The sequence below is a fragment of the Jaculus jaculus genome, chromosome 4 (genome assembly GCF_020740685.1).
Source record: "Jaculus jaculus isolate mJacJac1 chromosome 4, mJacJac1.mat.Y.cur, whole genome shotgun sequence".
NCBI classification, from domain to species: domain Eukaryota; kingdom Metazoa; phylum Chordata; class Mammalia; order Rodentia; family Dipodidae; genus Jaculus; species Jaculus jaculus.
The window spans coordinates 17,641,197-17,656,076 of NC_059105.1; the positions used below are offsets into that span (position 1 = coordinate 17,641,197).

Here is a 14,880-nt window from a genome sequence, read left to right on the forward strand (position 1 = left end):
TTTTTTTTGTTTTGTGTTTTGCTTTGTTTTGTTTTTTTGAGGTAAGGTCTCACTCTAGCCCAGGCTGAACTGGAATTCACTATGGAGTCTCAGGGTGGCCTTGAACTCACGGCGATCCTCCTACCTCTGCCTCCCAAGTGCTGGGATTAAAGGCGTGCGCCACCACGCCCGGCTGGATTTTTCTTTTTTTAAGATTTATTTTTATTTATTTATTAGAGATAGAGGGAGAGAGAGATAGTGAGAATGGGCACTCCAGGGCCTCTAGCCCCTGTAAACAAACTCCAGACATATATGCCACCTGTGCATTTGGCTTACGTGGGACCTGGAGAATAGAACCTGGGTCCTTAGGCTTCACAGGTAGGTGCCTTAACAGCTAAGCCATGTCTTCAGCCCCGACTTCTCCTGTTTTCACATTAATATCTCAGAGTTCCTATCACCTTTCCTCTTGCTACCATGACATGGTCAGGGCTGTGTGCACAGAAGGGCTGGTGCCTCAAAAGCATTGCTTCTTGGGCTGGAGAGATGGCTTAGCGGTTAAGCGCTTGCCTGTGAAGCCTAAGGACCCCGGTTCGAGGCTCGATTCCCCAGGTCCCACGTTAGCCAGATGCACAAGGGGGCACACGTGTCTGGAGTTCGTTTGCAGAGGCTGGAAGCCCTGGCACACCCATTCTCTCTCTCTCCCTCTATCTGTCTTTCTCTCTGTGTCTGTTGCTCTCAAATAAATAAATAATTAATTTTAAAAAAAAAAAAGCATTGCTTCTTGTTAGTCCTGCATTGTTTTGTTTTGTTTTCATGGCATCCGAGGCTGCCTGTTGTGTGTTTATGTCTCTTTCCCCAGCAGATGGTAGCTCTGTGGAAGTAAGTGTGCTTGTTCATGACTGTCTCCCCAACACTGGGTTTAATGCAAGCTAGGAAGATGCTCAGTCTATACAGGTGAAGTGACTCCCATTTCTGACCTACTGCAGGAACCGCACCCTGAATCCAGTCCAGGAACATTCACTCAAAATCTGGGACTTTTCCCATCCAGGCCCTGACTTCTGCTTTGAATGTTGAGGCACCCTTCCAAGAGACAGTATGCAAAGGTTAACATCTCATTAATGGGCTGGAGAGATGGCTTAGCAGTTAAGACACTTTTCTGCAAAGCCAAAGGCTCAATCCCCCAATAACCACATAAAGCTAGATGGAGCATGTGCCTGGAGTTTGTTTGCAGTGGCTAACACCCTGACATGCCCATTCTTTCTTTGTCTCTATCTGCCTTTCTCTCTCACTCTCTCTCTCAAATGAATACAGAAAATAAACATTAAAATATATATTTTAAGTCCTGTTAATAAATACTGGATAAAAGCATGGTAACTTGGGATGGAAAGATAGGTTAGCAGTTAAGGCACTCACCTGCAATGGACCCAGGTTCCATTCCCCAGGACCCACACAAGCCAGATGCACAAGGTGGTGCATGTGTCTGGAGTTCATTTACACTGGCTAGAGGCTCTGGTATGCCCATTCTCGCCTTCTTTCTTTCTCTCTCCCTGCCCCTTTCCCTCTCTCTCAAATAAATAAATAAAAATAAAAAGGAAGAGAGGAAAAAGTCATCAAAGTAGAAATGGGACAGGTTGAGAAGAAGGGGTTCAATGGGAAGGGAATCAAGAGAAGGTAAGGGCATGAATATAATCAAGATACATTATATACATGTATAAAAATGTTTAAAAATAAATTGATTTTCAAATTACTTATTTGCAAGCAGAGACAAAGACAGAGAATATGGGCGCACCTGGGCCTCCTGCCACTGTAAACAAACTTCAGACATATGTGTCACTTAGTTCATCTGGTTTCACATGGGTACTGGGGAATTAAGCCCAGGCCGTCAGGCTTTACAAGCAAGCACCTTTAACCACTGAGCAATCTCTCTAGCCCCCATCAATTGATTTTTTTAAAATTATTTATTTATTTATTTGAGAGCGACAGACACAGAGAGAAAGACAGATAGAGGGAGAGAGAGAGAATGGGTGTGCCAGGGCTTCCAGCCTCTGCAAACGAACTCCAGACGCGTGCGCCCCCTTGTGCATCTGGCTAACGTGGGACCTGGGGAACCGAGCCTCGAACCGGGGTCCTTAGGCTTCACAGGCAAGCGCTTAACCGCTAAGCCATCTCTCCAGCCCTCAATTGATTTTTTTTTTAAAAAGAAAGATTTATTTTAGAGATGCTAAAGCCCAGTGGGAGGGCAGAGAACAAGGTCAACAGGAGAGAACTGGGGATTCTACGGTAAAGCTATAACTAGGTATTAACATGTCTTCAAGGGGCTTTTGGTCTATTACTGTGGAGTGGGTGGGGAAATAAGGAGCCATAAACTCAAGACTATATGAATGTAAATGATATTAAATGGCACATAAGTTATTTGCTCAGTTGCACCAGCCTCCTCTGCACAGCAGATATCGCAAAACACTTTCGGCATCACGGAATGTTCCCTTGGAGGAAGTTGACCCAGGCCATGAGAATGAGGAAATGGGGTCCTGCTTCTGCCTTGGCCTACAGACCGACCGCTGGCATCACAGCACTGTCAGATCCCCCACCTGATCCCCCCAGACTCTGACCCACGTGTCCTCCCGCCTCTCTTCTCAGGGCCGAGAAGCCCAGAAAGCAGCAAGTATTTATGGAAATAATGCCCTGGATCCGAGTTGTGGAAATATTTGAAGACCTGAAAGGTGAACTGGGGGGGGTACGCTGTTTCCCCAACTTTCCCCCTCACCTTCAGCCCCAACCCTCTTGCTCTCCAGCTCATCTCCACACTTACACTGCCTTCAGAGATGCTCTTACTGGCCCGGGCGGGACTCCTCGGAAAGAACTATCCCTTCCAGAGCATACTGGCACCCGGGGATGTGGCAAGACGATCGCGACTTAACAGGACTTAAAAAAAAAAATATATATATATATATATACATATATATATATATATATATATATATTGAGCTATAAATTATGTTCAAAGCTAGCCTGGACTGCACTGTGAGACCCTTTCTCAAGAAACCAAATACGGTTGGACGCACGTCTTTGATCCCAGCACTCGGGAGGCAGAGGTAGGAGGATCACCGTGGGTTCGAGGCCACCCTGAGATTACATAGTGAATTCTAGGTCAGCCTGGGCTAGAGTGAGACCCTACCTCAAAAAACCAAAAAAGTGAAGCAGAACGAGGAGAAGGAAGGAAGGAGGGAAGGAGGGAAGGAGGGAAGGAGGGAAGGAGGGAAGGAGGGAAGGAGGGAAGGAGGGAAGGAGGGAAGGAGGGAAGGAAGGAAGGAAGGAAGGAAGGAAGGAAGGAAGGAAGGAAGGAAGGAAGGAAGGAAGGAAGGAAGGAAGGAAGGAAGGAAAAAAAAACGGCCGGGCGTGGTGGCGCACGCCTTTCATTCCAGCACTCGGGAGGCAGAGGAAGGAGGATCGCCGTGAGTTCGAGGCCAGCCTGGGACTACATATTGCATTCCAGGTCAGCCTGGGCGAAAACCTGGGCGAAAAAAAAAGGTCTTTGCTGCGAGGCTCAAGACGATCTTGCCATGTAATATCTCCCACCCCTGGGCCCCTGTGGGTGCCGGGTAAGTGTGTGCTGGACCGATGGGTGACGAAGGAAGAGCGGCGGGGGGCGGGGGGCGGGGGCGCAGCCAGCGGGCCGGGGTCCGGGCGGCTCGGCCCCGGGGGCGTGTCCGCAGCGGAGCGCCGGGCCCGCGGCGCAGGAGGCCGGCGGGGGGCGGGCGAGCATGGATCCCGAGCTGGAGGCGCTGGCGCCGGGGCCCGCGAGCCCGGCCGAGCCGCCCTTCCGGGCGCTGGTGGAGGCGGCGGGGGGCCGCGGGCAGGTGCTGCTGGTGGGCGAGCTGTGGGAGCGCGAGCAGAGCCGCGCGCTGCTGCGAGACTTCGCCCGCGCCGTGTTTCCGTGCGAGCCGAAGCCCGAGCACCGGGACCCGGACCCGGAGCCGGAGCCGGAGCCGGAGCCGGCCGCGGCCGGGGCGCGGAGCTCGGCGGCGGCGGGGGCGGCGCGCGCCATCCGCTCCGCGCTCGTGTTCGTGCTGTGCCGCGCCTCGTCGCTGGCCGCCCGGGAGCCGCGGCGCCGCCTGCGGGAGATGCTGCGGGACGTGCGCGGCCGGCGGAGGGCCGGCGCGGCGCTGGTCGGGGTGCTGGTGAGCGAGGCGGCGGGGCCCGAGGACGCGGCGACGACGCCGGGGCTGCGGCGGCTCGACGCGCTGCTGCGAGCCGTGTTCGGCCGCCAGGTAGGAGGCCCCGTGCAGGCGGCCGCCTACTGCCCCGGTCAGCCGGCTTCCAGCCTGGACGTCCAGGCGGCGGCCTGCAGGGCCCTGCAAGCTTCGGGGCCCGGATCAGGTGAGGCTGCGCGGGGACCAAGGCAGGTCGCGTGGTGGGGTGGGGGTTCGGGGGACGGGGCTGGGGGAAGTCTCCTGATCATCTGGGCTCCGCAAGGTGGACCTCCTTTAACCACGCACACGCACCTTGTACATCAAGGTAAACTGAGGCCCAGAGCGGGGAGGTGCAGAGTACCAGGTCCCCTAGCTAAAGGTCCAGTCTGTCCTGGCCTGACCTGGAGTGCGCACGAGATTGGGGGAGAGGGGGGGACCAGGAGCCTTGGGGACGGGCAGAAGATTACCAAGTGGGTCTGTAGCAGGGTCGGATTGCTCAGGGCAAAGCTGTAGTCATTGGAGAATGGGGCCTGTGGGCGGATAGGGAAAGAAGATGAAAGATCGAGATGCAAAAGTTTGTGGGGCTTGCGTGTATGGGAGATTGGGGAAGGGAGTCAGGGGCGTCGAGATGACGGGGAGCTTCCAGGATGCCAAGCAAACGGAGTTGCGTCAGGATAAAAGCTGTAGGTGAGGGTGTGAGCGGCGCTGGGGGCTAACTGAGGAAGGTTCGTGGGGTTCCAGGCAGACAGGCACTAAATAAGGTGCCAGGGACTTGCCGGTGAGAAGGAGGGCGCAAGAGACCCAGAGCTCAGGATTTCCCGGTGATGCGTGGCTTTCTGGCCCTGCCTGCGCACACACCCGCAGTGGTGGGGAGCAGCTCTCACTCGCTCCTCAAGGGCACAGGGATGTGAGGATTTCTGCTGTCGTCGCACAAGAGTCACTCTCCTGTGTCCCAGTACTGCAACTTGAACCGTAGCTCTGCGGGGGGCCCGGGGTTAAAATGTGGACATTAAGTAGGCTGTGTTGGGCCTCCCCTGTATCCGTTCTTGGGTGTCAGCCAGCCACTGAGAGATGCCAGACACGTCTCCCAGAGGCAGGGAGCCTTGCAGTCTTATCTTTACAGATGTCACACTTGCACCTGCCACCTCTCAGCTGCAGGTTCAGCCTCCAGCGTTCTGAAAGTCAGAAAGTGCCCCATGTCCATCCTTGCTCTGAAAACATCACGTCAGCCCCTTCCTTACCTGGCCTTGGGGTAACGAAGGGAATTCACACAAATCCCCCTTGCCCTAGTGAGCCGGTGCCTAGAAAATTTTCTTAGCCTTTCGTCTCTCAGCCCTCCATTTTCCAGAGGCATACCTGCTCTGAGCTCCTAAGGTTTTATACCCATAGCTGTGGCCCTGGTCCGTGAAGCCTTCTCTCCTTCCTTGTTTTAGTGGCTAATCCCATCTTTCCATTTAAAACTGGACTGCCTTCTCCAGGAAGCCTTCCTGGAGGTCTGCCCGCCCACCGACTTCTTCCCTTTGCAAGTTCTCTAGAGAAATCTGAGAACCTTTGCCCTCCGGCTCTGTAAGCTCTCACATGATTTTTGTTGCCGTTCCCTTGTGAGTTTCACCATCTTTGCATCCTGGTTCCCTAACACCCTATCTGGCATCCAGAACAAGCGAATGGAACCACGCCTCCTTTTAAATAAACATTAACATTTTGGAAAATGGGACTCTTTTGCAAATCTTCATTCCCTGCTATGTTGACCCGTTCGTTCCTAGTTGTTCAGCAGTGCACTGAACAAAATGAAAACTTTTATGAATGAGGTTATGAGTTGAATTATGAGCCACTGCCCATCCATTTCTTTGCAGCTTTTTCAGTGGGTGCCACTATTGCCTTTATGGCACTCCATTGGCTCATGTTGCTGAGGTTTTCCTAGAGGTGATTTTGGTATTTTTGTTGTTGTTGTTGTTTGTTTTTAAGTTCTCCGATCTTTTTTTTTTTTTCGTTGCTTAATGATGATTCTGATTTCCCTAAGGTGTACTGTGGCAGTGCCTTATTACCCAGTATACAGTATCTAACCCAGCTGCTTTGAGTTGAAAAATCTAAGGATCCAATCTTGGTAGAATTGGGTGCAACTTAAGAGCTGGAAAGAGCCGGCTGTGGTGGCGCATGCCTTTAATCCCAGCACTTGGCAGGCAGAGGTAGGAGGATCACTAAGAGTTCAAGACTACCCTGAGACTACCTAGTGAATTCCAGATCAGCCTGGACTAGAGTGAGAACCTACCTCGAAAAAAAAAAAAAAAAAAAGCTGGAGAGATAGCTCAGTGGTTAAGGGCCTCTGCTTGCACAGCCTGATAGCCTAGGTTTGGTTCCCTGGTACCCACATAAAGCTAGCTGCACAAAGTGACGCGTGCGTCTTGAGTTCATCTGCAGTGGCAGGAGGTCCTGGTGTACTTGTTCTCAGTCAGTCTTCCTCTCCCTCCTTCCTTTACCCCTCTCTCTGTTCCTGTCTCCCAAAATAAATAAATATTTACTTTTAAAAAAGAATTGGGTACAAATTAAGAGCAAATGGGGGGGGGGTACTGGGGAGATGGCTCAGTAGTTAAAGGCTCTTGTTTGCTAAGCCTGCCAGTCTGGATTCAATTCCCCAGTAGCCACAGTAAAGCCAGATGCACAAAGTGGAGCAGCAAGAGGCCCTAACCCACTCTCACACACACACTGTCTCTTGCAAATAAATAAAAATGCTTTTTCTAAAAAAAAAAAAAAAAAAGTATTAGGCCGGGCGTGTTGGCTCATGCCTTTAATCCCAGCACTTGGGAGGCCAAGGTAGGAGGATTACCATGAGTTCAATGCCACCCTGTGACTACATAGTGAATTCCAGGTCAGGCTGTGCCAAAGTGAGACCCTACCTTAAAAAAAAAAAAAAAAGAGGAAATGGGGGAAGCAAACAAGCCATGAAAAAAAGATTATGAGGACTGCAGAGATGGCTTAGCAGTAAAAGACTTCTGCAAAGCCAAAGGACCCAGGTCCAACTCCTTGGGACCCACATAAGCTAGATGCACAAGGTGGCACATGCATCTGGAGTTCATTTGCAGGGGCTGGAGGCTCTGGTGTGCCCATATTCTCTCCCTCCCTCTCTCTCTCTCTCTCTCTCGTATAAATAAATAAAAATAAAAATATTTTTTAGAAAGAAAGATTATGAACAGAATGTGTGTGGGAGGGCTTGGGTTCTTTTGTGGGAGGAGGTTATTTTTGCTGTCAGGGGTTTTGGTTGTTTGGTTTTGCATTGCTTTGCAAATATTGCTTAAGTGCTCTACCATGGTACCACAAGCCTATCATTGATTTTTATTTTTATTTTTTAAATTTATTTATTAGAGAGAGAGAGAGAGAGAGAGAATGGCCATGCCAGGGCTTCCAGCCACTGCAAATGAACTCCAAACCCAGGCGCCACCATGTGCATCTGGCTTATGTGGGACCTGGAGAATCGAACCTGGATTAGCCTTAACCGCTAAACCATCTCTCCAGCCCAAACCTATCATTTTTTAAAATTTCAGTTCCAGCCAAACACAGTATAACACAACTTTAATCCCAGCACTTGGGAGGCAGAGGTAGGAGGATCACTGCGACTTCAAGGGACTAATTCAGCCTGGGACTACAGAGTAAGCTCCAGGTCAGCATGGGCTAGAGTGAGACCCCACATCAAAAACAAACAAACAAGGGCTGGAGAGATGGCTTAGCGGTTAAACGCTTGCCTGTGAATCCTAAGGACCCCAGTTCGAGGCTCGATTCCCCAGGACCCATGTTAGCCAGATGCACAAGGGGGCGCATGCGTCTGGAGCTCGTTTGCAGTAGCTGGAGGCCCTGTCACACCCATTCTCTCTCTCCCCATCTTTCTCTCTCTGTCTGTCGCTGTCAAATAAAAATAAAAAATGGTTTTTTTTAAAAAATGAGTTCCTGTTGACTTTGTTCCAGTTAGCTGGGGTTTTCAGTGAGCTCTAGATACCTGAGGTGGCACTGTAATCATAATGAAACATCTAGAGTCAACATTGTTTCCAGTTGCAACTATTTCGAAAACGGTTTTCAAAAGAGATGAAATCTGTTCCTATTAAGAAATAGCTTGGGGCTGGAGGTATAGCTTAGCGGTTAAGGTGGTTGCCTGCAAAGCCAAAGACACCAGATTCAATTCCCCAGGATCCACATTAACCAGATGCACAAGGTGGTACATGCATCTGGAGTTCATTTGCAGTGGCTGGAGGCCCTGGCACATGTATTCTCTCTCTCCCTCTCCCTCCCTCCTTCCCTCTTTCTCTCTGTCAAATAAATAAATAAAAAGAAAAGAAAGAGGAATAGCTTGGTCAGGCATGGTGGCTAATGCTGATAGTCCTAGCACTCAGAAGGCTGAGGTAGGAGAATCACCAGGAGTTCAAGTCTAGTCTGGGTTTCCAGGTTAACCTAGGTGAGATGAAACCCTGCCTCCTCAAAAAAGGGGGAGGGCTGGGGAGATAGCAAAGTGGTTAAAGGCACTTGCTTGCAAAGCTTGATAGCCTGGGTTCAAATCCCCAGTGCCCATGTAAAGTGAGATGCACAAAGTGGTGCATGTGTCTGCAGTTTGTTTGCAGGGTAGAGGCCCTGGTATTCATTCATTCTCTCCCTCCCTCCCTCCCTCCTCCCCTTCCTCCCTTCTTTCGTCTCTCCCTCTTTCAAATAAATAAATAAAAATTTTTAAGAAGCAAATAGTTTGAAACAGGGATAGAATACATGCCTATAATCCCAACATTCAAGAAGTTGAGGTAGGAAAAAAAAAAAAGGGTAGGAGGATGGAGCCTGGGGCTACATAGTGAGTAAGAAAAGTGAAGCACACCTTTAATCCCAACACTCAGGAGGCAGAGGTAGGAGGATCACCATGCGTTCGAGGCCACCCTGAGACTGCATAGTGAGTTCCAGGTCAGCCTGGGCTTGAGTGAGACCCTACCTTGAAAAATAAAAGAAAAATAAAAAGAAAAAAATAAAGGTAGATTGAGAGAAAGAGATAAGGGAGAAAGGGAGGGAGGGAAGGAGGAAGGCAGGCAGAGTTTGAACTGAAACTGATAGAGAATTGACTGCTTTGGTGGTATGTCATTGCTATTTCATTGCTATAGTTTTCCCAGCATGCACATCGCAGGAGTTTGTGAGGACCAGGTAAGATAACCAGACAGTTGAAAGCAGGACAGCTCACCACAGAGGCCTTGGGTTTGTTGTGCCAGAGTCTCCCAGTTTATGAAGCAGATACTGGGCTGACCTCTGTATTTGGGGTTTGGGGCTCTTTTTAGCAGAAGATGCCTGGGAGAGACCGGGCCTCCCCGGACTGCTGGCCTGCTTTTCCTGGGGTCATTGGAGCCAAAGGAAAGACCGAGATGTCACCTCTTCCCGAGGGCCTGTTCAAAGTAAGTGCCTCAGCTACCTGAACCCCGAGGGCTGGGTGTGCGGACACAGGAGCTTTACAGACAGAGGACCAACATCCACCGAGCTTCAGTACCAGGCATGGGGCAAGCACATGAGGAGACACACACACACACAGACAAGGCCTGGGCTGGGTTTAGCATGAGGAGAGCTCTAGCATGGGGCTGCCATGTGTGCCCTGCGGATTCAGGGAGAGTCATGGAGCTAGTGGCGTTCGAGCTGGGGTGCTGGGCTTTCCATCAGCAGACACGAGAAGATTCAGAGACAACATCCTGAGCCAAGGCTTACCAGCAGATGTCAAGCTCAGCAAAGGGACAGTCCTCAAGAGTGCTTGGGGCTGAGGTGCAGAAGGAAACTGGGAGGGCCTGGAGGTGGAGCACTGGCCCCGGACACAAGCAAGGACACGTGTTCAGCATGGGAGGCACAAAGACTGACCAGAGGTAGAGCCCAACTGGAGGGGACAGGAGTAATCAACCCCAGGAGAGACATCTGGTAAACCCACAAGGGCAGTGTAGGATTGGTGAGGCTGGAACTCACGGCAGCTTCTAGGGAAGAGCCACTTTTCTGGGAAAGGGAAGTGAGGGAAAGGGAGTGGGAAAGACAGTAAGCAGAGAGTTAAAATAATCTTTCATTGGATCCCTTTCCTAAAAAACAACCCTTTGTTGATGTATTGGCCTTCCGTTGATGTTTAATAAATTGTCACAAACATCGTGACTTAAAACCGCACACATTTATTAGAAAGATGAAAGCAAAATCTGGAAATGCTCCAGTCCCTTGTAGAAACAGCACAGGACTTGTATACAACTTATGCACACCCTCCTGTACACTTTTATCACCTCTAGATTATTTACAATCCTTAAACTTTTGTTCTGTATTTTTTAGAGAATAATGATAAGAACAATCTGTACACTTTCATTACAGATGAAATTTCTTCAAATATATTCAATACAGGGTTAATTGAATCTGTAGGAGAAATTCATGGATAAGAGAAGTGATTGTATATATTTATAGTATACCTGAGAAATATAAAATACTAAACTTACTTTGTTTTGGTTTTTCCTTGGTAGGGTCTCACCCTAACCAGGCTCACCTGGAACTCACTCTGTAGTTCCTCTGCTTCCCCAGTGCTGGGATTAAAGGCATCTGTGTGCCACCATGCCTATTTTACATACATTTATATATGTATGTGTATGTGTGTGTATCTATGTGTATGCATATATGTATACATATATATATGTGTGTATACATATATATACATATACACATATATATATATATATTTCTATTTTGGAAATTTATTTTCTTCATATTGTGATTATCTTTCCATAGCAATAATTATATGTTGACATATTTTTTAAAAGGTAATTGTAGGACATTTAATTGTGAACCTAAGGACCTTCATTTGATTCCCCAGGACCCATGTAAGCCAGATGCACAAGGGGGCACATGCATCTGGAGTTCATTTGCAGTGGCTGGAAACACTGGAGTGCCCATTCTCTCTTTATCTCTGCCTCTTTCTCTGTCTCTCTCTCAAATATATATATATTTTAAAGGTAGTTTTAGGGGGGAAGGAGGATATTACCATGGGATACTTTTTATAATCATGGAAAATGTTAATAAAAATTGAGAATAAATAAATAAAGGGAAAAAAGAAGAAATGCAGATGTACAGATGGCATAGAAACATCTAAAAAATGTTCTATATCCTTAGCCATCAGGGAAATGCATATTAAAACTACTTTGGTATTCCTTCTCAAATAAAATAAAATAAAATAAAAGGTAATTTTAGATTAACCTGCAGTTGTAAAAAATAAAACTGTACTGGAGAGATGTCTTAGCAATTAAGGCACTTGCCAGCAAAGCCAAAGGACCCAGGTTCAATTGCCTAGCACCCACAGATAACCAGATGCAGAAGGTGGAACATGCATCTGGGATTCATTTGCAGTGGCTAAAAGCCCTGGCACATTTCTCTCTCTCTCTCTCAAATAAATAAAACATTTTTAAAAAATAAAAATAGTATAGAAATAACCTATGTTCACTTTGCCCACTTTCCCCAGTGGTTACATTTTGTAAAACTATAGTGCCGAAAAATAATAATAGCAATAAAGTATATATATACAGTGTCACAACCAGGATACAGACATTGGAGGAATCCATAGATCATATTCAGATTTTTCTAATTTTACTTGTAAGCGTGTGTGTATGTGTGTGTGCGTGTGTGTGTGTGTGTGTGTGTGTGTGTGTATTTTCAAGGTAGAGTCTCACTCTAGCCCAAGCTGACCTAGAACACACTCTGTAGTTCCAGGCTGGCCTTAAACTCACAACAATCCTCCTATTAATCCTATTAATCCCAGCTTCCCAAGTGCTGGGATTAAAGATGTGCACCCCCACCCATTCCTGACATGTGTGTTTTTAATAAATTTTACACACTATCATTTGTGTATGGGTGGTACTGCAGATGCAACCTCTGGCCTTGCTCTGAGTCACATGACCCCCCTTTTCTTTTGCTATTTTGTTTTTTATTTATTTATTATTTAAGAGAGAATGAATCTAGCCACTATAAACAAACTCCAGACACATGCATCACTATGCACATCTGATTTTACATGGGTGCTGGGGAATCAAACCTGGGTCCTTAGGCTTTGTAGGCAAGTGCTTTAACTGCTAAGCCATCTCTCCAGCCCAAATAATTTTTTTTTCTTTTTCTTTTTTTGTTGGTTTTTCAAGGTAGGGTCTTGCTCTATCTCAGGCTGACTTGGAATTCACTATGTAGTCTCAGGCTGGCCTCAAACTCACAACGATCTTCCTACCTCTGCCTCCCAAATGCTGCCACTGAAGTCATGCACCACCATGCCTGGCCCCAGTGTTAATTTTGATGCAGAGCCCAGGATATGTAGGATTCACAGGTTACTTGACCTGTCCCTTCTCTGGTTGCTGACTGGGGATCAGTTGAGGTGTTCTCAGCTGCCAGAGGAAAAGCCGTAACTCCCAGAATAAGCTGTAAGAGAACTTGTTGTCTCCCATGAAAAGCGCAGTAGCTCGGGAACCTTCTCAAAGACCCAGGTCTTTTCCTTCTCTCTGTAGGACTGTCTTGAGTTGTTTTCATCCTTAGACTGGAAGCAAGATGCCTGCAGTTGTTCCAGCAATTATTTCCTTAGGATAAAAACCAAGGGGGAAGCTGGAGAGATGGCTCAGCAGTTAAGGCACTTGCTTGCTAACAGCCCAGGTTCGATTCCCCAGTACCCATGTAAAGCCAGATGCACAACATGGCGCATGCATCTGGAGTTTATTTGCCATGGCTGGAAGCCCTGGTGCACCCATCCATATTCTCTCTCTCTCTCTCTCTCTCTCTCTCTCTCGCTTTCTCTCTTTCTCGCTCTCTTCTATCTCTTTATGAATGCAAATAAATAAATAAAAACCTAGAAGTGGTCTGTATGTTTTTTTAAGGTTTTTGATCTTTATTTTGTTTAGCTTTTTTAAAGTAGACACTGGAGCCAGCTTCCTTCCTTTCAGTCTTGGCGTACTGCCTCATAAAACTTGATCTTCTCATTGGTTCTTTCTTTCTCCTGTGTTCCAGAGCAATTCCAGGACTTGGAGGAGGAGCTGGCACTGACCGCCGTATTTCCCAACGGAGACTGTGATGACCATCGATGTGGGTCCGGAGCCCAAGATGGAGCCATCTGCAAGCCCCCTGAGCCTACAGAGGACACAAGATAAAGTCTGGACCCTTGGGCTGTCCGTGGATGGACCTGACTTGCACACTGGGGCGTGGCCCTTCTCACTGAACCCCCATGTTATCATGTTGGCCTCTGTAGATACTGATTGTAAAGACCCCACCTGCCTGGTGACTGTCACATTCACTGTTGCCAGCTAGGCAAGAGGTCCTAGGAGAAGTTGTCCCCTGGAACCTGCTCCCTACGTATGCTTGCTCACTCTGTGATCATAGTGGGGTTATCTGACTCTCTGGACATTGGTTTCTCTAAGCCGGTGGGGGGCCAGATGCCTATGTACTATGTGCCTCTGCAGAGCTGCTGTGGCTTCGACATGTACCATGCTCCGGGCACATGCATGAGAATGCAGCCCTAAACATGTCACTCAGTCTTTGAGACTTCTGTTTCCCAAGTGATCAAGGGGGCTTCCAGCCCAGTGGATTTCAACCAGAGGCCAGGCTGCCCCTCCAGGCAACATTGGGAATGTGTGTATATAGTGCCTGTGTGGTGGGGGAGGAGGATTACCATGACTGTGGGGTGCCCCTAGCATTTAATAGTCATCCCTACTAATGTGCAAAACAGTCCAACAGTGAGGAATTGGTTCTGTCAAAATATGAATGGTGATGCTTTTGAGAAAATGGAAGGATCAATCCCTTCTTTCTGTCATTCCAAGTGTCTCCCTCAAGCTTCTTGGGATCTTGGCTCCTAGAACAAGCCAAAATAAAGACGTCACTGTTGCTTGCGGGGGGAGGGGGTCTGTTGGGCCAGACCCAAGACAATCTGTGTGTTGTGGGGCCAGGACCGAAACAGTTTTGCATGCCTATGAGAAGAAAAGCCCTCTCTCTTATGTTGACCCTGACTGTTCGTGCCAAATCCTTTGAGAAGATCACTGGGAGAGGTCCCCAGCACCACCAGCAGGCGGACTGTTAGGGGACCAGGGAGCTTGGCCCTCAGACTTGGCCTTGGTCTCAGGTCCCAGCCCAAGATCAATGCAGTCACATAGCCCAGTGGTTCTGAAAACCTTTCCTCTGCCTTGAGTCACACAGGGAGAGTGTTCTTCCCTGCAGAGCTGGCTGGGCCATCTGTACACGCAGATGCAGCCCATCATCACTTCTCTTGTCCTCCCTGCCTGCCCCTGGAGAAACCAGTCTTTGGAAGAGCAAAAGCCCCTCCTGATTTCCCTGGCGGGAGGGGAGCTAAACCCGTCCATTCATTCACAATCCACTTGGCAGACATGCAACTGGGCTTGGTCATTGCCTAGTGCCTCGTACCTTCCAGTCGTGATTTCAGCTCTATAATGATGTCAAGGGAGGGAGGGACAACCCTTGTTCTGTGCCTCAGTTTTGTCTCTGTAATTGGGAACTTAATCCTGTCCCTCCCCGGCCTCATACATAGGGAGAGAGAGAGAGAGAGACATGACAGGCCGGTGTCTTCCTGGAGTGGGGTGGTCAAGGGCGCTGTTTCTACTACAGGTTATCTCCGTGGAAGATGGACCCAGCCAGCATCCTTGACATGACAATGAACCTGAGTTGAGCATGGTGGCTCATACTGACAATCTCAGCATTTGGGAGGCATACC

The 14,880-nt window shown here is 48.5% G+C and overlaps 1 protein-coding gene across 1 annotated transcript; it reads left to right on the forward strand.

Annotated features, from left to right (window-relative positions):
- The first annotated feature begins 3,740 nt into the window (after positions 1-3,740).
- C4H2orf72 (chromosome 4 C2orf72 homolog) lies at positions 3,741-14,155 on the forward strand. Its single transcript, XM_012949748.2, has 3 exons — positions 3,741-4,356; positions 9,464-9,577; positions 13,170-14,155. Exons 1-3 carry the CDS (start codon positions 3,741-3,743, stop codon positions 13,307-13,309), a joined length of 870 nt encoding a protein of 289 aa, XP_012805202.2. The 3' UTR covers positions 13,310-14,155.
- The last annotated feature ends 725 nt before the right edge of the window (positions 14,156-14,880 follow it).

Excerpts from the sequence above, each read along its gene's own strand:
- C4H2orf72 (XM_012949748.2), top strand. The coding sequence starts at position 3,741 with ATGGATCCCGAGCTGGAGGCGCTGGCGCCGGGGCCCGCGAGCCCGGCC. Across the intron at positions 4,357-9,463 it reads AGCTTCGGGGCCCGGATCAG|CAGAAGATGCCTGGGAGAGA; the intron begins GTGAGGCTGCGC and ends GGCTCTTTTTAG. Across the intron at positions 9,578-13,169 it reads TTCCCGAGGGCCTGTTCAAA|AGCAATTCCAGGACTTGGAG; the intron begins GTAAGTGCCTCA and ends CCTGTGTTCCAG.